Raw genomic sequence first — 22,702 nt, forward strand, 5'->3', positions numbered from 1 at the left:
ATATTTATTTATTTATTTATATGTAATAATAATATGACGTAAACATTGCCAATTAACTTACAGTGCCCCCAATTAAAAATTTGTTGACAATAAATGTAATACTTTCTAATTCCCGTGCCACTTAATCAGCTGTTTTAGGTAAATATTATATGGGAATTAGGGCACGGAAATTAGAATTCGTAATAAAAAAATTCGCCAAAAATTTAAATCGTGTTTAACCAAACTGTTATGTTATCGCTTACATAAAGATACATAAAGGGCGCCTAAATATGACAATTGTTTTTGAAAAGCTATGTGGGAAATAAAATTTATAAATTAGAAAATCGAAATTAGAAAAAAATTGTCGCCCACCCGGATTCCGAAATACTTATGCGATTTGCTCGAACACGCCGCGGCTTGACGTACATCCACTTGCTTTGAGAAACAGCCGAATACTGCCAGTACAGGTGAGGCGGGACACGAGGCGGTTCAGATACAGACGTCGGCTGTGAGAGCCCTTTGAGTTTTGCCGACGAAATTTTACTCGCGCGCTCGGACAAAATTTAAACTTGGATCACGAGTTATTTACCACAATGAAGTTAATAGTGTATGTGCTCAGTGATAGTAAATATCATCTAGTTTAAGTATTTGACACTAAATTAGTGATACTAATGTAGAATTTTTCGTAGGATTTTTCATTATGCTCAAAAGTAGATTCCGGACAGGGCACGGGAGTAGTAATTTGAGCCTTTAGGTATTTTTAAGTGTACTCTAAAAACCAATTAATCAGTGAATTCATATGGAACCCGGTGTGAAAGTGTTGCTTCTTTATGTAAAAAAAAAATGGTAAGTATTATTTGATGCTAACCCGCGATTTTCATCACGGACAGAAAAAAAATCGTGTTCAGAAATTGACCCATACGCTGTATGGAAAGCGACAAGACGTCACATTGAATAGAGTCACCAAATTGTATGCAAAAATGTTTTTTCATACTTGTCATCTAATTAAAACCAAAATATTACTTTGCTAATCCGCGTAAAAAGATAACGTGCTAGTCAATCAGTGCTAACCCGTTATACTTACTTGCGTATTTTTTGCATGCAATTAATTTTCCCACCCTCCCACCGCAAAAATAAATACGCAAATAAATATAACAAACCACCACCAAAAGAATAATACTCGACACGTGTTTCGCCTCTCTACGAGGCATCCTCAGGAGCTGTTGACGGTCTGACGTCCGGCAACGGGAACCGGGAGGGTGGGAAAATTAATTGCATGCAAAAAATACGCAAGTAAGTATAACGGGTTAGCACTGATTGACTAGCACGTTATCTTTTTACGCGGATTAGCAAAGTAATATTTTGGTTTTAATTAATATGGATTTCCGCAAAGTAATCCTAAAATAATCATCATTATTGGTGATAAACAATAATGAACAATATCATTAGGCTCATCTATGGATTCTGTATGATGTCTGGCTCTCTTGCTCCACGACCCCGAAATCACCCTGTATGTACATATATGGACATATCAGAGTTACGTGTTTAGTACCAGAACAGAGAGTACCAGAACATGTTTATTATAAAAATTTTATTTAATAACATTTTTACAGCTTTACAACAAAACACTAAATCTTATAAATAAAAAATTTGCCCTAAGTCAAGGTCCGTAGGTAGGGTGCCCAGAAGGCTGGCTGTATTGCCCCGCTGGATGGCAAAGCTGATCATTTGGGCAAAATATAGGCCAGCCCTCTGGTCACCGGAGGCCTCTATGAGGCGCTTTGACTCCTCATAGAGGCGACGCGCTCTAGGTCCCCACGGCCCCAAGGTTTCCACTCCAAGCGCCGCAAATATTAGTTAACTAAAATTTTAATATGACTAAGTATAAACTACCTAAATTAAATCAATACCTATAAAATAAACATACATATGGTTTTAAGGTGAAGTAATAGGTACAGCTAGAAAATTCGTAGCGTTTCATTAGGTCAAAATTGGGTTGCCGAAAATATGAAACGCGATCAAGAGGCCTCTCTCTGGTAACTTAATAGATTTGAAACCTGACTAAACAACTTTAGTTCGATAGAAAAAAAATCACAAATATACAGGCCTCTGAACATTCGAACTGGTTATAGCACTCACTACCAGGCGTGGCTCACTCCGCGATTTCGTCGCGTCGCTACAAGTACTTGCGGCCACACCAGTTTTGGTGTCTAGCAGTAGTAGTTGCCGCGCACCGACGCACCGCTATGGAACGGACCTGCTCGCGCTTGCACTTGTATCTCTCGTAATAGACGCGTTTTGTCAGAGAGTGAACCTTCTGTACCTAGTAATATCATTTATTCTGTGTCACGACTCAAATTTCGTATCAAAATAATATGAAAGTCATATCAAATTGTTAAAACACAATCAGCCTCTCTCATGCATTAACGACCAATCAGAACCTGACGCTACAGGCTACGTTATTTAATTGGATTTCAATAATGTATGCACTTTATTCATGACTAGGGTTTTATTATTGATTTAACGCAGCACTCTACTGCCCACCGCGCTTATCAGCCATAACAGCCGTTGGTCTCATTTGTTTACCGTATTTTCTCGTAACTTGTTCCAATTTTAAACTGGGTTTTCAACAGCTTATGGCTTCTACGATACCGATAATCGCATGCGATTTGCTATATATTTGCCACTTTTGTGTTATTTCTATTCAGAATTTCGAGCTCTTTCGATCCTAATGGGATAAAAAAATGTCCCAGATTTTTTTTCCTATTGTGTTACCATTTCCCCATACACTTTGTATGGCGGTAACAAAAAGGAAAGTTTGAAAAATGTATGGAAATTTTATGACACTTTTTTTCTCCTATAAGGATGAATCCTGACTAGAAATAACACAAAAGTGGCAAAAAGGTCACAATATATAAAATGGCAAAAAATAAAAGAAACGCTCAACTAACGATTTTTCATTTATATGGCCCCAGCCATACAGCCTTAGGAGGTTGCATGCATCAATCAATGTGAGCGAAGTTCAGAATCGTATCAAAACACTAGCGACCCGCCCCGGTTTCGCACGAGTTAACAAATTATATTTACACCTAAGCCTTCCTTAAGAATCACTCACTCTATTGATAGGTGAAAATCACACGAAAATCCGTTCAGTAGTTATTGAGTTTATCGCGAACATACAAACATATAGACGCGGCGGGGGACTCTGTTTTATACTTAGGTCCACCACTACAGGTTTTTGGCAACTGTAGTTGCCAGCTGTCACCCTTAGCGCCACTTGCGCCACCCAGCTAAGGCCCACTTGCACCATTCTACTAACCCGGGGTTAACCGGTTAAACGTGGAGCTGCCATGGTTACCAGTACAATTTGACACTGGGTTGACGGTTAAACCGCTTAACCCCGGGTTAGTGGGATGGTGCAAGTGGGCCTAACGTGTTAAACCGTTAACCCGGTGTCAAATTGTAGGTACTGGTAACCATGGTAACTTAGGTTTAACCGGTTAACCCCGGGTTAATAGTGGGATGGTGCAAGTGGGCCTTATTTTATAATAATAATGATCACTGAAAAATATCAATCATGTGAGTGGTTAAGGTGTAGTGAAGGTCAAAACCGTTATCAGTTTTTGAACCTAAATCGGACCTCTCGCCGATTTAATCCCCTCAAGAATCTTGTTGCATTTTCTCATCACAAAGATAATTGGACGCCAGTGAGCTGTAACCCTATTTCGTGAAACTGTGTATCCTATTACAGGGAAATTGGAACTCTGCTCCATGAAAGTGTTCCGATTACCATATCATACACTAATTACTATTGGAAATACGTTTCAACGCAGATTTAAAGAATTATGCGATCGACAACACAAACGCAATTCTTCCTATTCGCGATTCCCATACAATATAGATTCCACACAACTGCAGTTTACTACATTCGTGATTCCACACAGTTGCTTTTTTTACGCAATCGAGTTTCTTCCTATTCGCGATTCTCCACAATATTTTTTCAACGCAATCGCAGTTTACTACATTCGTAATTGCACTCAGTTGTTATTTTTACACAATAATACCTATAGCGTTTTATCGTAATAAATTCATATTTTTAACTCGGCCGCAATCAAGAGGCGCTGGTAGATGGGTAGGTAATCTAGCGGTGGGAGCGGGCGACTTTCAACCCGGAATCACCTGGTAATGATCAAAAAATCATATATACGTACCTAAAAACTCATTGGTAGGTACGAGCCGGGGGTTTGAACCCGTGACTCCGGGTTGAAAGTCGCCCGACCCCACCGCTAGACTATCTACCCACCTACCAGCGCCTTTTGATTGCGGCCGAGTCAAAAATATGAATTTATTAAGATGAAACGCTATAGGTATTATTGTGTAAAAATAACAACTGAGTGCAATTACGAATGTAGTAAACTGCGGTTGCGTTGAAAAAATATTGTGTAGAATCGCGAATAGGAAGGATTCCGATTGCATTAAAATAACGCTTGTATGGAATCACGAATGTAGTAAACTCTGATTGCGTCGAAAAAATATTGTGTAGAATCGCGAATAGGAAGAAACTCGATTGCGTAAAAAAAGCAACTGTGTGGAATCACGAATGTAGTAAACTGCAGTTGTGTGGAATCTATATTGTATGGGAATCGCGAATAAGAAGAATTGCGTTTGTGTTGTCGATCGCATAATTCACTATAAAATACATAAACTTATGCTTAAATACTTATAGGCATCAAAATTAGAAATACCTATAGTATATGTACATACATAGTATGTATAAGACTTGACGACCGGTCTGGCGTAGCGGTGACCCTGCTTGGATATACCTATATGGTTGCTTTCGCATTTATATTTTTAGCAAGGAAAGGGAACACACTGGTAGACGTATAATCCCAATTCAGGATACTTAATTATATGAGTGTAGCGTAGGCTGCTCTTACAATACTTTCCTACTGTTGATTATATCCCTAGACCGCGTGGGACCGACGTCCCAGAGCCGTATTCTGAGTTTTAAATCTGATAAGGTTTAGTTATAAGATGTAAACTAGTCTATATCTTTAGGTAGGTATTTAAAATAGAGTAAACACAATCTATCCTCAAATGGTAATTTTTTGCCTATTTTCTTAAATAACTTCTAACCTATGTATTTTAAAATTATAATAAATAATATATATTTGCAATTCTCAAAATAAAACTTTCAATTCAATTTCAATTCAATTCAATATTTTTATTTTGAATATTAAAAATCCATATTATTGTTAGTACAAGGCTCAACAGCAACAACTTTATTTTTAACTTTCTCATTAACCCCCCAAAAGTTCCCCTGTGTTCATTTGTTTACGTTACTTGTCCATCTTTGGATCACTAATTTACATATTGTGTACCAAGTTTCAATCAACTTAATTGGTCCAGTAGTATCCGAGAAAATAGGTTGTGACTAGTGATGTGCCGAGAGTAAAATACCATTACCGGTATTTTACCATTTGGGAATATTACCAGTAAATTACCATTCTTACCGGTAATATTCCCAAAAGCGGGTAATATACTCTCGTACTTGAACGCTTACGTTATAATTGAATTAATTTAATTTAAAACATGTAGAAATGGCTTAATTATCTTTACGTCTCTTCCACTCGTAGCTTCAGCTATCTCTTTCACTCAATCTTAGCGGAGTTGCGAAGCAATATAGTATTACGCTGTATCCCGTACTGGAGTATAACCGCAAAATTCAAAGTTCGTCAATTACTTACGAAGGTTTTTCTAACACTAAAATAAATGAAATAAATAATATAAATAAATTAAAAAATATATAAAAAAAATTATATAAATAAATAAGTTCAATAAACGAAATAAAATAAAGGAAATAAATAAAAAAATAAAACAAATTAAATAAATTAAACACCTTAAATAAATTAAGTAAATTTAATAAATTAAATTAATTAATTAAATAAATTAAATAAATCAAATAAATTAAAGAAAATCAATTAAATTAAATAAATTAAAAATAATAATAAATTAAATCAAATAAAACAAATAAATCAACAAAATATACACGCTCAAAACAAGAATATCATTATATCAATATTATTAAGCAATACAAAATTATTACATAACATATACTTAAAAACAATGTCATTGTACTACACCTTACCTACTCTACTCATAATAAAAATGTGATGATTATTATTAAATCAATGTGATTTTTACATTTTCTTTTTAGTTTTACTAAAATTCTGGTATTACTCATTGAGTGGTTTTGACTGGAACTGGTTTTGACTAGGCCCACTTGCTTGCTCAGACAAGGGGAATACTTCCAAGTAATATTGGTAAAATACCGAGTAACATTGGAAAAATTACCAGTAGTATTGGGAATTTACTAGAAAAGTAAACCTATGTTGATTTTTTGCGCTTCGTATGATGCATTTGTTGACAAGTAATGATTTAATGTAAAACAACTTATGTTGATATTTACTTAATTTGAATATTACCGTAAATTACTGATTCTGGGGAATCTTACCGGTAACATTACTGGGTATTTTACCACCTTGGGTATTTTACCGGTAACGGCACATCGCTAGTTGTGACAGACGGACAGACAGACAGACAAACGCACGAGTGATCCTATAAGGGTTCCGCGTTTTCCTTTTGAAGTACGGAACCAAAGATAAGGAAAAAAGTTAAGATCGCTTGCGATGGTCGGTGCGCGCAAAACGCACTACCAGTCGTATTTTTATTTTTATGTATCATGCTGTCACTTATTGTTAGTAAAATGCCTGCGAATCATGGCGAAGTCTTATCACAACAATATTAGATTTTGAAATTAGAATGTCCCCTCCCAGTCTCAATGAAGACAGTGTTTGCTCGCGAAAGCTCCGCGAATCCGCTTTAGGTATTATTAATAGAATAATCCTTCCGGCCAAATTTAGCCTTCTCGCCACTTGCACAAATAGCTCACTTCTGCGAAAAGCAAAATTGAAACCGGAGATTTAACAGCAATGTAATTTAAATGGCGGTGTGTACTTAGTCCTAGTCGCAGAATAAATAATAGTACTAAGGTACAGAAGACTGTTCACTCTCTAAGAAAACGCGTCTGTTGCAATCAGGACAGATATGGCTGCTAGGCGACAGCGCCACGCGTACTTGTACATGTACTTATATAGCTACCTGTAGCAAAGCGACGTGATTGCGGAGTGAGCCACGCCTGCCTTAGTATAAATTTCATTCAGTAGCGCGACGTACCCTTTGCGTTAAGTGTCATTTTAGTTTCCAAAAACTCCCGCATGGCGCGTTCTACAAAATCCCATACAAAAATAGACAAAACGCAAACGCGAATGCTCGTCAGCGTCACGCTATTAATAGTACATTATTGTCGAGGCTCGGAAGTAGCTACTTGCAGGCTGAGGATTCGTTTTAAACGGACGACCTTGGGAGCCTTTTATTTATTTTATAAAAAAATAGAAGTGTATTTTTCTGCCGAAAATACGCCAACCTATTTGAGACAGCTAAATAGTCGCGGTACTAATCATCTGTTTGGCTGTTTAATGGGCCTGCGCCTTCATTTGATATGGCCATTTCAACTTTTAAAAAGTTTGGAACTCGACAAATAATGGAATTTGTATGCAACATTACAGTCCCAAAATCGAGACTGCAATGTTTTTAACTTTTTAATTTTTGACTGACCATAAACTACGCGCTTCGCGACCTATTTTTTAGACGGCAAAGTCGGCTTTGCCGTCCATTTTTGAGAAAATAAAATTTACACTAGGGGTTCTGGCGAGCCCTATCAGCGAAGAAGAAGAAACAAAGTGATCCTATGAGGGTAAGGTTCCTTTTAAGGCACGGAACCCTAAAAAGCCTCAGATTGGGAAATTCCACGTTTTATCTCCTTTTTTATGACATATTGCCTATTGTCTACACTGTAAAGTAAAATTTATCGAAACATAATTTTATAATCTGCTATATAAATCAAATACCCTATTTGCTCGGTTCACTAATGTAAAAACCGGGCAAGTGCGAGTCGGACTCGCGCACGAAGGGTTCCGTACCATAATGCAAAAAAAAAAACAAAAAGAAAACGGTCACCCATCCAAGTACTGACCCCTCCCGACGTTGCTTAACTTTGGTCCAAAATCACGTTTGTTGTATGGGAGCCCCATTTAAATCTTTATTTTATTCTGTTTTTAGTATTTGTTGTTATAGCGGCAACAGAAATATATCATCTGTGAAAATTTCAACTGTCTAGCTATCACGGTTCGTGAGATACAGCCTGGTGACAGACGGACGGACGGACGGACGGACGGACAGCGAAGTCTTAGTAATAGGGTCCCGTTTTACCCTTTGGGTACGGAACCCTAATAAAATAACGTCTCTAGTGTGCCAGAGTGCCAAAAGGTCTTATTTCCAATAACGATGCAAAGCGACATAAGCTCTTTTGTTTTAGTCTTGATTTGAATGAGGGATACGCCCTCTGTGACTAATTAAATATTTCATTTGAAAGCTGCAGAGTGGGTGCTATGAAACGAAACGGTATTTTATGAACTACTATTTCTGTGTCCATTCACTGCGTTCATGGAAGCCGCTATATTAGTTTCACATGTTTAATCTATTTTAAATAGGTACAGTGCGATACCTATCATTTGTAGCGGCACTAGCGGCATAAATATTTAATATAATAAAATATCTAACTCCGTAAATAATTAATTTGAGATACAATAAGAGCCACACAAGTACAATATGTACACGGCCTTAAGGTATCAGTGGCGGATTTGCCCTAAGGCCAAGAAGTCCCGGGCCTAGGGCGGCAAGCTTTTTGGGGGCAGCAAATTGTGACAAAAAATTTGCTGATGATAACAAGAAATAACTCAAAATGTAGTCAATATGATGGGTACTGAGAAAGGGGCGGCTACAGGGCCTGGGGCCTAGGGCGGCAAAGACTGCAAATCCGCCACTGCAGTGTATAGATTCGTATCGATATTTTTGACTTTGACTGTACCTATGGTTAGCCTGCCTGAGTTACCTGCCTGAAAACTTATTTCGTTTTTAACAAACCGCGACAACAAAACGACTGCCACAATAAATATAATTTCACACAAAGTTAATACCTAATATAATGGCACATAAAATATATTACCCAAAAATATTTCGGTCAATATTTACCAAACATTTTATCCACTCATGAAAGTTTGTTTAGGTCTAAACTTTGTTCGCAATTTTAACGGAGTTATGTATTAATTTTGTAACATTTAACGCAACATATTATATTATATTAGGTAGGAATTCTACTCACGTGCAAAATGGAATGATTGATAATCGATATTCTAATACACTCTAACAAGCCTATTCGGATTTCGAGATAATCACAAGATCTAGAGACGATTTAGAGATCAACTAGATCTACATTAGATATCGACTAGATGTGACTTGGATATCTAAGTCATAACTTGTCGAAATCGTTCAAGAGGATCTCCAGAATCGCGGAAACGTCAAATTTGACATATTTATCTTACAAATATCTTTAAATTATCCATATCGTAACTTGTTGAAGTCTAGTAGAAATCTAACTCATTTTCCGAATCGAGCCGTCAGTGTCAGTCTAGTCGTGTCTGTCATGGCTGTGTGTGTGTGTGCCGTTTCCATGATTGTGGCCTCAGGTATACCTAAATGCAAACAATAAGGATTCTAAACATTTTGAAAATAGCCATATGGCTTATTATTATGCATTGAATACCAACCAATGAATGATCGGTCAGATACCAACCAATGGTGGCCGCTTTCGGATGAGAGAAGCGCCTTGCGTCCGCTGGCTCGTCGCGTCCACGGGACACTACTGCGGCGGTAGCACGGTCGCGTTTTTATCGCTTGTCACGATGCCTGTCACGTTCTAACAAGTATGTAAGTGTGAAAGTGACGGGCATAGTGAAAGGCGATAAAAACGGAACCAAACTGCGCCCGCTGGATGGGACTAACCCAGAACCGGGATAAGTGGCGTACACTAAGAGAGGCCTACACTCAGCAGTGGGCCACTGGAGGCTAGAATGATGATGATGATGATGACTTCGCCGATTGATTTAGCTATATATGTACATTATACAGGGTGATTTCGGGGTCGTGGAGCAAGAGAGCCAGACATCATACAGAATCCAAAGATGAGCCTAATGATGTTGTTAATTATTGTTTATCACCAATAATGATGATTATTTTCCAGATGACAAGTAGGAAAAAACATTTTTGCATACAATTTGGTGACCCTACTCAAGTGACGTCTTCTCGCTTTCCATACAGCGTATGTCAAAAGTCATAGGGTGACCATAATTACTTAGTATAACATTAATTTTATTTGAAAAATAAGAATAATTAAAGTTATTATCTTTTAATCAAATACTACCATATGATAATGTGGATCATTTACACAGTCAGAAAAAGTGGTTCTGGATCACGACACAGAAATCATCCTGTATGTAACATTATATTTAATTATAATGGTGTCCCGTTGTTGCAGGTTCAGATACCAGTACCCGTCAGTGCCGCGCGAGGCGTTCGGGCGAGTGGTCACCAAAGCGCCGCCGAACGTCGTCCGCACGCCCGACTACGATGAGGTCAGTCACTTGTCTCCTGGAGTCACTTGTCCCCTGGAGTCACTTCTCTCCTGGAGGTCGATTCTAATTTAACAATTTGATCCGGTTTTGATGGCGTCGGTGAAGAGAGTAAAATCTTACTAGCAATTGTTGTGACTCTTAGGGTCTCTTGCACCAATCACTAACCCGGGGTTAACCGGTAAAACCTGGAGTTACCGTGGGGACCAGTACAATTGGCACTGGGTTAACGTATTAACCGGTTAACCCCGGCTTAGTGGAATGGTGCAACAGGGAGGTACGGAAAAACGTATTTTTAATAAGTTTGAAACACGCTTGAAACTAAATACTTTTTTAAGCCTTAATTTAGTCACAAACAAGTTTTAGTAAAACTTGCTCATAACTTATTATAAATGGATTTCTATCTATGAAGGTATTCAGTGAACACTTCAAGCATATTTTCTTATTTAATTTATCTATAACAAAGGTGTACTATTTCAACAAATTTTCATCTAGCATGTCGCCCACACGCCCAAATACCTAATTAATCCTTAAATAGAACTTGCACTTATATAACAAATTAATTTATTAATATAATTGTTGTGGAACAAAGAGTTGCTAGTATTTGCGTTTGTATAGACTATTAGTTGCTTTAATCTGCGTGGGCGCCCCTCGTGCGTTTAATTTATGGCCGAAGTTTATAGACTGTTTCGCTGTTGGCTAGGGAAACACCTAAGCTACGCCAACTCACAGCATGGGCAAAACATGAAATACTATTTAGCGGATTTCAAATTGTCAGATAAATTCCATACCGTAGTCGTAGACAGAGTCAAAATTAAAGTCAACATATAAGCTGGTCAAGCAAATCTTGTCAGTAAAAAAAGGCGCGAAATTCAAATTTTCTATGGGACGATATGCCTTCACGCCTACATTTTTCAAATTTGCCGCCTTTTTCTACTAACAAGATCTGCTTGACCAAGTATACCTATTCCTATTTTATTCAAAATATGTTTACGTAAAATTTACGGAATATAAAGTGCGTTTTTTGAGTTTATTTACTTCGCACTTATACTTTGTTAAATGAAGTTTTTTTTTTAAATACCATTACTTATTATAAAATTATAATATAATGTAAATATTATAAGCAGGGGTCGTACAAAAAGTGCGGATGACGTCAAACCACTTATAGGATGATTTCAAATAGTATTTTTGATTTTCATAAACAATTATCACTTATCATTTATCAACCTCTTTATTAAACGATATCGCCACTTGAAATGAGTAAGTACGTTTTTGACTGACGCATTGTCAATCAGATGAACAATAAATTGACTTCGTTATTGTTTAGCTATTGTATCTTCATGATTATATTTAGCTAAAATTTATATTTACTAATGTATAAGAAAACGCTCTAAAATGTCATCTTTACTCGAATATTGTGGCAATTTTCCGTTTTTGGAGGTACGTGACAAACACGTATACTGCTCTTGCTGTAATCAAGATATACCAACGAAGGTAAGCAATATTAAAAGACATTTATTCGTGAAATTTATTTTATTCACTACATCACCCTACCACCTGTATTATTAATTCCATGGATTTATTTACGATTATTTTGTTACTTCTTTAATACTACTTAGTTACTACGTGTCACAAGGAGGTTTAAATACAAACTCAAACATCATCCTGTGTGCAAGATTACGTCATTTTTACGTCATCCGCACTTTTTGTCCGACCCCTGATTATAAGTGACTTGAAAAAATAAAAAAATAAAAAGTATATATTGCGACCTTGCCAGGATTCGAACCTGGAATCTTCTGATCCGTAGTCAGACGCGTTATCCGTTGCGCCACAAGGCCGGTTGCGAGATAGGTTGAAAATGTGGGTTACGTTCGCAAGTAAATTTCATAACCGCTGTATACTTTTGTTTAATGTGACATTTAACTTCTTATTAACAAAATTACAAGATGATAAAATTGATAAATTATTAATTTAAAAAATAATAAAAAATATCCACCTCTTCAAACGATATAATTTTTGATTAACAACTTTTAAAAATGATGAAGTGTTGATTTTCTGACGATTTTCTCTTTTTCAGACAAATTAAAATAATGTTTTTAATGACCGCTGTCATCCGTGTGTTCGATAGCAAATTGCGTCTTAAATATATTTTAAAGTGTAATAAAAATCAAAATACAAGTATTCTTAAAAGTCGCTGAACAAATGTTGGTCAGTTTGAGGAGTACAGCTTACAGTTTAATATATTTCTCCTATTTAAAGCCACACCCGGTATTTTTGGAATACAGTTGTGTAAGTTGTGTTACAGTTTATATCTTACGTACCTACCTGGTTATCTTTATATTCCATCGATTCAGCCAACAGTTTAAAATAAACTAATCAGCCATACATGTGCAAAGCAGAAACGCAGAAACGACATTAAAATAAACCAAGCTCCCATTCAAGGAATAAAAACGATTTGAATTTCGCTTCAAAGCGGTCTTTTACAGAACAAATTGCTACAGAAACTTAATAATAGAAAAAAAATCGCGACACGAACAGCTTTCGAAGTTGTCTTTGAAGTGATTTCTTTGTTTCGCTCGTTCGTTACGAGTTTCCGAACGCGCCTTGGCTATTTATACGCCCTTTGTTCACGCCATTATGAAGTAATTGATTTACTTTTATTGTTTTATAAGCCGGGTTTATTATTTGGAGTGTTTTAAATCTTATTGAATTGATAATAATCAGAATTTGGTACAATATAAAATAAAATACTAGCTTAAGTTTTAGGACTCGGTAGCCAAAATAGCAAATCCAAAACCCTCATAATTGCATTAAGAGTTAGCTACATAAAAGTAACTTAAATTTTTCACTAACTATATAAATCTTAACTACCCTAAACTAAAAATGAATTCTATTCACCTATAAATAGAATTTATTTTAATATAAGGTTTCAATAACTGGCCATACTTATACCAAAATGAGTTCTGTTTACTTATGAGTGAAAAGAATTCATTTTTAGTTTAGGGTGGCCAATTACTAATATTGGCCAGTTACTGGCGAATTACCCTACTTATATCTATTATTTATTTCCAGATGTTCGGGATGCTCAACGTGCCACACACCTCGGGGAAGATTCTGCGGTACCCCGGCCCGTCGCGGCCACGAGGGCCTACTTTCATGGTACCACCGCAGAGAGATAGGTAAGAAGTTACTAAGGTACCGAAAAAACCTGTGTCGAACATTATACATCTCAGGAAAGATCCTGCGTTACTCCCGGCCAGTCGCGGCCACGAGGGCCTACTTTCATGGTACCACCGCAGAGAGATAGGTAAGAAGTTACTAAGGTACCGAAAAAACCTGTGTCGAACATTATACATCTCAGGAAAGATCCTGCGTTACTCCCGGCCCGTCGCGGCCACGAGGGCCTACTTTCATGGTACCACAACAGAGAGATAGGTAAGAAGTTACTAAGCTACCGAAAAAACCTGTGTCGAACATTATACATCTCAGGAAAGATCCTGCGTTACTCCCGGCCAGTCGTGGCCACGAGGGCCAACTTTCATGGTACCACCGCAGAGAGATAGGTAAGAAGTTACTAAGGTACCGAAAAAACCTGTGTCGAACATTATACATCTCAGGACAGATCCTGCGTTACTCCCGGCCCGTCGCGGCCACGAGGGCCTACTTTCATTGTACCACCGCAGAGAGATAGGTAAGAAGTTACTAAGGTACCGAAAAACCTGTGTCGAACATTATACATCTCAGGAAAGATCCTGCGTTACTCCCGGCCCGTCGCGGCCACGAGGGCCAACTTTCATGGTCCCACCGCAGAGAGATAGGTAAGAAGTTACTTCTTCTTCTTCTTCTTTGTCGGTTCCTCAAGGCTGAGGGTCGTGACCATCAGGAGTGCAGTTCTTCACCACCGCTCTCCAAACCTCCCTGTTTTGGGCCCGCTGTATTGCCTCCTGGATGTTGACGCCCGTAGCGTCGCGTATGGCATCAGACCACCGAGTTGGAGCCCTGCCTCTACTTCTTCTCCCTTTGACGCATCCAACTAGAACCAGCTTTTCAAAGCTACTAAGAAGTTACTAAGGTACCTAAAAAATACTAACAAGTGCGAGTCGGACTCGCGCACGAAGGGTTCCGTGCCATTACGCAAAAAACGGTAAGAAAATCACGTTTGTTGTATTAATTTTATTTTTTAGTAGGTATTTGTTGTTATAGCGGCAACAGAAATACATCATATATGAAAATTTCAGCTGTCTAGCTATCACGGTTCATGAGATGCAGCCTGGTGACAAATAGACAGACGGACAGGCAGACCGATCTTAGTAATAGGGTCCCGTTTTTACCCTTTGTGTCCAGAACCCTAACAACAGTCTGTCCACCATTTTACATCTCAGGAAAGATCCTGCGTTACTCCCGGCCCGTCGTGGCCCCGGGTACCACCATGAAGGGGGGCTCATGGTACCACCGCAGAGAGATGGGTAAAGGAGGTCTTAAGTAAGATGATAGATGACTTCCGTCCGCTTCTCCATACAAACGTAGTCCTCATTTTTCTCCCTGCATATTGACATTATGTATATTTTTACTTTTAATACATTTGTGTGAACCGACTTTCGTGACCTCGCCAAATTCTGTATAAATCCATAAGAGAGAGAGAGAGAGAGAAGCTAATATTCAATGTCAAAGCGCCTCATAGAGGCTTCCGGTGACCAGAGGGCTGGCCAATAATTTGCCCAACGGATCAGCACTGCCACATCCAGCGGGGCAATGCGGCCAGGCCTAGCCTTCTGGGCACCACACCTACGGACTACGACTTAAGGCACAGAATAAATAATAGTACAGAAGGCTCACTCTCTAACAAACCGCGTCTGTCACGATCAGCACAGATATGGCCCCTAGGTGGCGACAGCGCCACGCGCGGCTTATGGCAAACCCCAAAATTGGGGTCGAACGGATGGAGTTTTAGCGCGCGCGAAATCGCGGAGTGAGCCACGCCTGCTTAGGGCAAATTTTTTATTTATAAGTTTTAGTGTTTTTATTATGTTGTAAAAATGTTTGTAAATAAATCGTTCTATCTGATGGCAGGTTCGAGGCCCTGAAGAAGCTGATCAGACAAGAGCACGTTCGTGAGCTGCAGAGGAAATACGAGACGGAACAAAAACAGAAGGAGCTGGCTACGGGGCGCAGCAGGTAACCACTAGGTCCTAGTGACTAGGATAAGGGCTATAACTGCGAAAATCGAAGTTCGCAAATTGCGGGGATTTTTCTCTGTCACTCTAATTACGCCTTCGTTGGAGTAAAAGAGAAAGATCCCCGCAATTTGCGAATTACGGTTTTCGCGGTAGCCGCTAAGGGTTCATTTAGACGATGCGAGAACTCGCATGCGAGTTTCATCACATTGCGGTGTTTGATCGGTCGGTTGAATTGGACGTAACCAACAGTCCGCAATGTAACCCAGTGTTAAATTGTACTGGTAACCATGGTAACACCAGGTTTAACCGGTTAATCCCGGGTTAGTGGGATGGTACAAGAGGCGCTAGGTAGTAAGTATTTCAGGGGGGTTGTTTCTCAAAAAGTTTTGAGTCATAATGTATTGTTTGCCTTCATTTTCGTTAGTCATAATTTATTTGGTTTAGAAACGCGCCACTTTTCAGGATTGCCATAACACAAACTAACCTAATATATATAATATGTCGACGGCCGATCGTAAGATCAGGCAGATCGTAATGTTCCTGTGTAATGTTTTGACGATAGCACAGAATAAATAATAGTACTAAGTACAGAAGACTCACTCTCTAACAAAACGCGTCTGTTACGATCAGCACAGATATGGCCGCTAGGTGGCGACAGCGCCACGCGCGGCTTATGGCAAACCCCAAAATTGAGGCCGAACGGATATACTTTTAGGTACCTGTAGCAAAGCGACGAAATCGCGGAGTGAGACACTCCTGACGATAGTCACATTAAACCAATATATAGGTAGGATAGGTTCGTTAGGTTGCTTCAAATGCCCGAAGGGCAAACTGCCCAGAAATAGGAGCCCCGCGTAGCGGGGCGCCGTCGACTCATGGAACGAGTCAAAGATTTTCACGTTTTACGATATGCCTGATCTTACGATCGGCCGCCGACATATATATAGGTTAACCTAACGAAAATCCTGAAAAGTTAACGGTTTCAGTTTTATGACTATTTGATAATATGACTAACAAGACATTATGACTTAAAACTTTATGGGAAACAAAGGGACCCCATTTCGGGTAGCTCGTTGAATAAATCCTCCTAAGATATGTATTCTACTAATATAACTAGAGAAATGCATTAAACGATAAGCAGTCGGAAACTCATATTCTCCGAACCGTGAAACTTGAAAACCTGCTCCAAAACTTTGGGAGTGCTGTCGAAGTATCTCTCCATAGTTATATCAGAATAGTTTAGGCTAACGAGAATCTAGGTATATTGGTATCTAAGTAGTGAAATCCTGAAGCCTTAGAGCAGCGGTTTGAAATAGATTGGAATTTTTTCAAATGTTGTCTTAAAGAAACTTTAAACGAGCGCCAACAGCATTTTGAAAATGATTGCGAGCAGGTTTTACTGCGCATATGTGAAACATTGTTGTATGGCCCAGCATAACTATAAGGTTGTGTATGACATTTATTATTAGTGTAAATAATAGTTAGTAATAATTTGTATTTTATTTTTAATTGAATTTGTATTTTATTTTATGTAATTTTTTAATTATAATTTTAATGTACTTAGTTATTAATTTATTATGTGGATATGGACTTTGTCTGAAATAAAAGATTTTTTTTTAAAGAGATAAAAATAAAAGTAGGTACTAAACTTATTATATCAGGCTTACGCAAAATTGTAGTATTTTATATTGAATTCTTACATGTTTTTGCCATCTAAAATAATCAGCAATCACACAGAAACTAAATTACAGCAAAACCTTGCTAAATTAAAATTGTCTCTATATGTATAAAGAAACACGAATACATGTCTAATTTTGCATTTATTTCAATTGTATATCGTTACACTGCATAAACAACAATATACTATTAATATAAAATAGCTACTAGTGATAGTCTGACGAGCAAAATTTTAAACAAAGGTATATTTTCAGAGAAATTAAAATTAAAATAAAATCCCCGCGATCACCATTTCTTCCCTCGCAAATTTCCCGCGGCTCACCATACATATCTTTTGTCATCTAATACCTGGCCCCTCTTTAGAATACATAGTGTAACATGAGGAAACCGAATAATTTTAAAAGCATATTCCTGTCCTGATCATATTTAGAGACAAAAATGCCCTATAAACTTTATTGAAATTCGTCTAAAAAATAACAAGTTTTTTTATTGTTACATAGTGTAAAAGGCCTTTTTGATGGTGATGTTGCTGCTACGGGACGTAATCTAAATATCCTTATTGATAGATGTCAAAAAGTGACAAGTAACACTGCAAAAAGTAGGTTTTACGAAAAAAAAAATGTAAAAATCAATTTTAAGTGACAAGTTTACCAATAACATTTATTTTTTTATGTTCAAATACATTCAAAAAATTAAAAAAAAAAAACAACAAAGAAATTTTATTTCGCGAAATTTTGACCTAAACTTATATTAATTTTTTCCTTCTTTTGACCTCGGAAATGCGTGGTTAAAATTATTCGGTTTCCTCATGTTACACCGTGTATATCTAGAGGTGTTTTGGAAGTCTCTGTATCTGACTGTAGGCAGGCACTTAGGCCCCCCCCACATCTGGCGTCTTTCGAGCGTCGGCGTCTGTCGGCGTCGGTCCAGCGCTATGGAAAATGATGTCGCTGCGCAGTTGCGTCGACGCTGCGTCGACGTTGCGTCGACGTCGGCCATAGAATTGTAGACGCCGACGCTCGAAAGACGCCAGATGTGGGGGGGCCCTTAGACCGCATGAAGTTTCAAGATCACAAAGGGCGAGGTGAGATTGAAATGTCTGGTATTTACTAACTTTGAAATGCCATTAGTTAATTAGCAAGCGTGCCCTGGAGGCTCCTACGCGGGTTTACCTATCAAGTCTAATGACGGGCACAGGGGACAAAGTTGGATCCACTATAATACTCGCTAAGTTGGCTTAGCTTAGAGGCTTGGGCTTGCTACAGAACACAGGCGAAGAGCGGGACATTATGACAAAACTTATGTTTGATATCCAAATTTCCTAAGAGATGGCGCTGTTACAAACGCAAACTACAATAGAATGTACATATATAATGTCAAATATGTGAATAAACGATTTGGTAGATTGGTATTGGCAGAGATATATATAACTCCGTATAAGATAAATAAAGTCTAAGGAAAAAACGTGCCTCGGACCACAAGAAAAAGTCATTCTCGAATAGATGGCGCCATTACCTTTGGCCTATTCTCGGCTAGATGGCGTTAACGACACCGTTTGATATTTAACGTTTTAACACATATCAATAAAAGAACACGAGTCAGTATAGAACAATAAAAATTAAGAATCATTTATCCGTAAACATATTTTGATTAATTTATACATTTTCAATTTTATTTTAAGTTTTAATCCTGTGTCGATAGATGGCAGTAATTGTACCGAGACTACAAAATTTACTTTGACAGGACCTCTCTATACTATATATTCTTTTTGGTATTGGTAACTTGTCTTTCTTAACTTCTCATGTTAAAAGCCCGTCAACGTGCACACTAGCGCCACTGCTAAATTATCGTGATTATTTAAATTCAACGACATATATTTATATTTAAATTTAACGAAAAATATTTATTTTGTATTTAAGTACCTTTTGAATATATCAAACTAGTTTTTATGTTGCTGGATTCGTCAATCTAGGCGTCCAAAGTTAAAACGGCCGTTTTTGTTTTGAGTTCATAGATCGACTAATACAGCCACATAAAAACTAGTTTGATATATTCAAAAGGTAGTTAAATACAAACTACAGTACATAGCGGCCCCTTTTTTAAATATCTTTCGTTAAATTTAAATAATCACGATAATTTAGCAGTGGCGCTTGTACAAAGATGTACATTTTCTGCAGCTATGCATGTGCACTATGATCTGACCCAAAACAACATCTCCGTGCAAACGATGCATCTGTACTTTGTCCAAAAAGTAGAGCGTCATCTTGCACACGCATCGCAATTTCCCACTCAACCTAGCTGTAATTATTAATAAGATCAACATTTTGTATTCATTGTAATTTCTAACCTTGCAGTAAAAACTCGCTTCTTATATTTGACATCTTTTCGTTGGTGTTTCGGCACCTCTCCTTACATTTGACATAATTTGACATTCCTTGACAATTCATTGGCATTCGATATTGACATTCATTTTACATAATTTTGGTCCTTCGAACCGGATTTAACTTAAGGAAGTGGATGAGCAATACGCAAGCATTGCCAGAAAATATCCCGGACGACAGCATTAGTCCCACCGTCATCGATTTCAACAATGCCCATGCGACTAAAACGCTCGGATTACAATGGCATCCCGCACGTGACACTTTCTCGTTTAAAAACACGTTCAATGACAAACCCAAGGGGAAACTTACAAAACGCATTATAGGGTAAGACCACCAGTGAATGAACACTTAAGCAATTATCCAAGTTTGAAAAATCATTGTTCAGCATTCATTAATAATTGGAATGATTAACTGCAATTAAATCAATCCTCATTTAATGAATAAGAAAGTAATTTCTGCGATTTTTAATTACTTTCATAGTTTTTGAATTATAACAGAATTTACCAAAAACTACCCAAAAACCTAATGAATGAACATAAAAACTAGTGAATGAACACCGAAAAACCCAGTGAATGAACATTATTTAACTCTTTTTAATTAGCATAATAAAATCATTTTTATCACAAACACCGTTTCCGGCTCTTAATTTTATTTTAATAGGTATAGCAATAGCGTTTATATCTTTTTATCCCTCCATATTGACTTTGAATCGATTAGAATGTAATAAAATGATGGTTATTCACCAATAACATAGAAACCCGTTACATATTAAAAGGAAAAAAATATATTAACCATTAAAATAAGAACCAACGTGCATATTTTGATTAAAGGGGGTCATGCTCACCAAATAATGCTTAAAATAATAAACTTGTCACTGCATTATTCGTGATTACACTGTTCATACATAGAATTAGTAGAAATCCAATAAATGAACAAGCCAAATTTTGTATTGTTCATACATAGGCATGACAAATCTAGTAAATGGACTATAGAAATTTGGTTTGTTCCAATACTGGCTAAATGAATCAGAATCGTTTTCTATGCAGAATCACAAAAAACAAGCTCAATACGATTGCGTTTATATATACATTTGGGGAAAAAACGAAATCTACGCGACACCAGTAAATGAACACACTGTTCATTTACTGGTTTCAGAACATTTGATGAGCCAGTAATGGAACTATAAAAAATAAAGACTTAATCGCATAATATGCCGACAAAGTGTACATAAATAGAAGGTTCAACTCTTAATCTAACCAAATAACTAAACTTTGTACTGGTAAAGATTAAATAAGCACTTCATATGTTGCTCCAAACGTACACTGCTCTTATCTGGGATCTAATATTTCCATACAAAACTTCAAATCCAGAAATACGTAAACTTCAAACGCCAGTCACATCCTAACTGGTCGAAAATAAATTTATTACGGGTAGTCATTGCATAGGAAATAGAGTTGTTAATAAGAAAAAAAATAAGGCAAGTGGAAGAAATTGCTATATTTCTTATTTTAGACAAAAAACGTGATTTTGTTCATTCACTGGGGGGTGTTCATTCACTGGAGGGTTTACCCTACTATCGGAAATTTCAAAAATATACGACCCCTTAGGATTCCTGACCCCCTTGACAATAAAGGCTAAAATACTGTTTCAATCTATATGGCAATCTAACTGCAACTGGGATGATACAGTATCCGAACAAGTACAAAATGATTGGTACAAATTTACCACTGACATACGTGACATAGAAACCATAGAAATACCACGATGGTTGGGTGACATGACACACGATTTCGAGATACACGGATTTTGCGATTCGTCAGAAAAGGCTTACGCATGCTGCATCTACGTCCGTACGACAGACGTGCAGAACAAAACCGTCGTAACTCTTATCGCCGCTAAATCCCGATTAGCCCCCATAAGCCAAAGTCAAAAACAGACTTTGCCCCGACTAGAACTTTGTGCCACGGTACTTTTATCACAACTCATGAAAAAGGTGATTCAAGCTCTTAAGTGGGAGTGCTTACCTGACAACACATTTGCATGGTCAGACTCTATGATTACGCTAAGCTGGCTCAAGGGCGACCCTACGAAATGGAAAACGTTCGTCAGCAACAGAGTCAAACAAGTGCTCGACGTTATTCCTAGCGCGCATTGGAACCACGTCAAATCAGAAGATAACGCCGCAGATTGCGCCACAAGAGGTCTTAGCGTATCTAACTTGAAAGCCCACTCGCTTTGGTGGCAAGGTCCAGAATGGTTACAAAATTTTGACAAAACATCGCTTGACAACAAGATACCCTCGACAGATTGTGAAGTCAAACCAAAACAAGCGAATGTTGTGCAATCAGAGCCACCGTCGCTAATAATGGAATTACTAAGCCGACATCGCAACATGACTCATATCACTCGAGTCTTAGCATGGATTTTGCGCTTTATTGCAATAACACGAATGCGGACTATGCAAGCTAAGCTATTCTACTTAACAGTGGCCGAGTTACTAACTGCAGAAAAGGTCATTGTCAAGCACATTCAGCACTACGACTTCCCCGACGAAATAAGGAAGTTACGTGCAACCAAAACTGTCAGTACGAAAAGTAACATTTTAAAACTCAATCCGTTCTTAGATGACAATGATGTCCTGAGAGTAGGAGGCAGGCTGAACAACTCCTCTCTCCATGACTACACGAAACATCCAATGATTATTGCAAAAAATAGCAGATTGACAGAATTATTAGTAAAACGAGCACACTTAGAAAACCTTCATGGTGGTCCTAAATTAACCCTAGTGCACCTACGCGACAAATACTGGATTGTAGGGGGATACCAAGCAGTCAAAAAATATCTCCACCAGTGCGTTACGTGTCGGAGATTCAACGCCGCACAACAACAACAAATTATG

General features: G+C 37.8%; 1 protein-coding gene and 1 non-coding gene across 3 annotated transcripts in view; one reads left to right on the plus strand and one right to left on the minus strand.

Moving 5' to 3' along the window:
* Positions 1 to 22,702, plus strand: part of LOC134675440 (uncharacterized) — a 184,386-nt gene that overhangs the window by 135,036 nt on the left and 26,648 nt on the right. For both annotated transcript variants that reach the window (XR_010099741.1, XM_063533708.1), the window contains exons 4-6: positions 10,475 to 10,571; positions 13,641 to 13,747; positions 15,639 to 15,743. Coding sequence is in view for 1 of the 2 variants with exons in the window: in XM_063533708.1 (XP_063389778.1) it covers positions 10,475 to 10,571; positions 13,641 to 13,747; positions 15,639 to 15,743 (309 nt within the window). In the remaining variant the exon portion in view is untranslated. The remainder of the gene's footprint in view (positions 1 to 10,474; positions 10,572 to 13,640; positions 13,748 to 15,638; positions 15,744 to 22,702) is intronic.
* On the minus strand, positions 12,334 to 12,406 carry Trnar-acg (transfer RNA arginine (anticodon ACG)). Its single transcript has one exon. It is a non-coding gene; the product is annotated as a tRNA-Arg (tRNA).

The sequence above is a fragment of the Cydia fagiglandana genome, chromosome 22 (genome assembly GCF_963556715.1).
Source record: "Cydia fagiglandana chromosome 22, ilCydFagi1.1, whole genome shotgun sequence".
Taxonomy (NCBI): domain Eukaryota; kingdom Metazoa; phylum Arthropoda; class Insecta; order Lepidoptera; family Tortricidae; genus Cydia; species Cydia fagiglandana.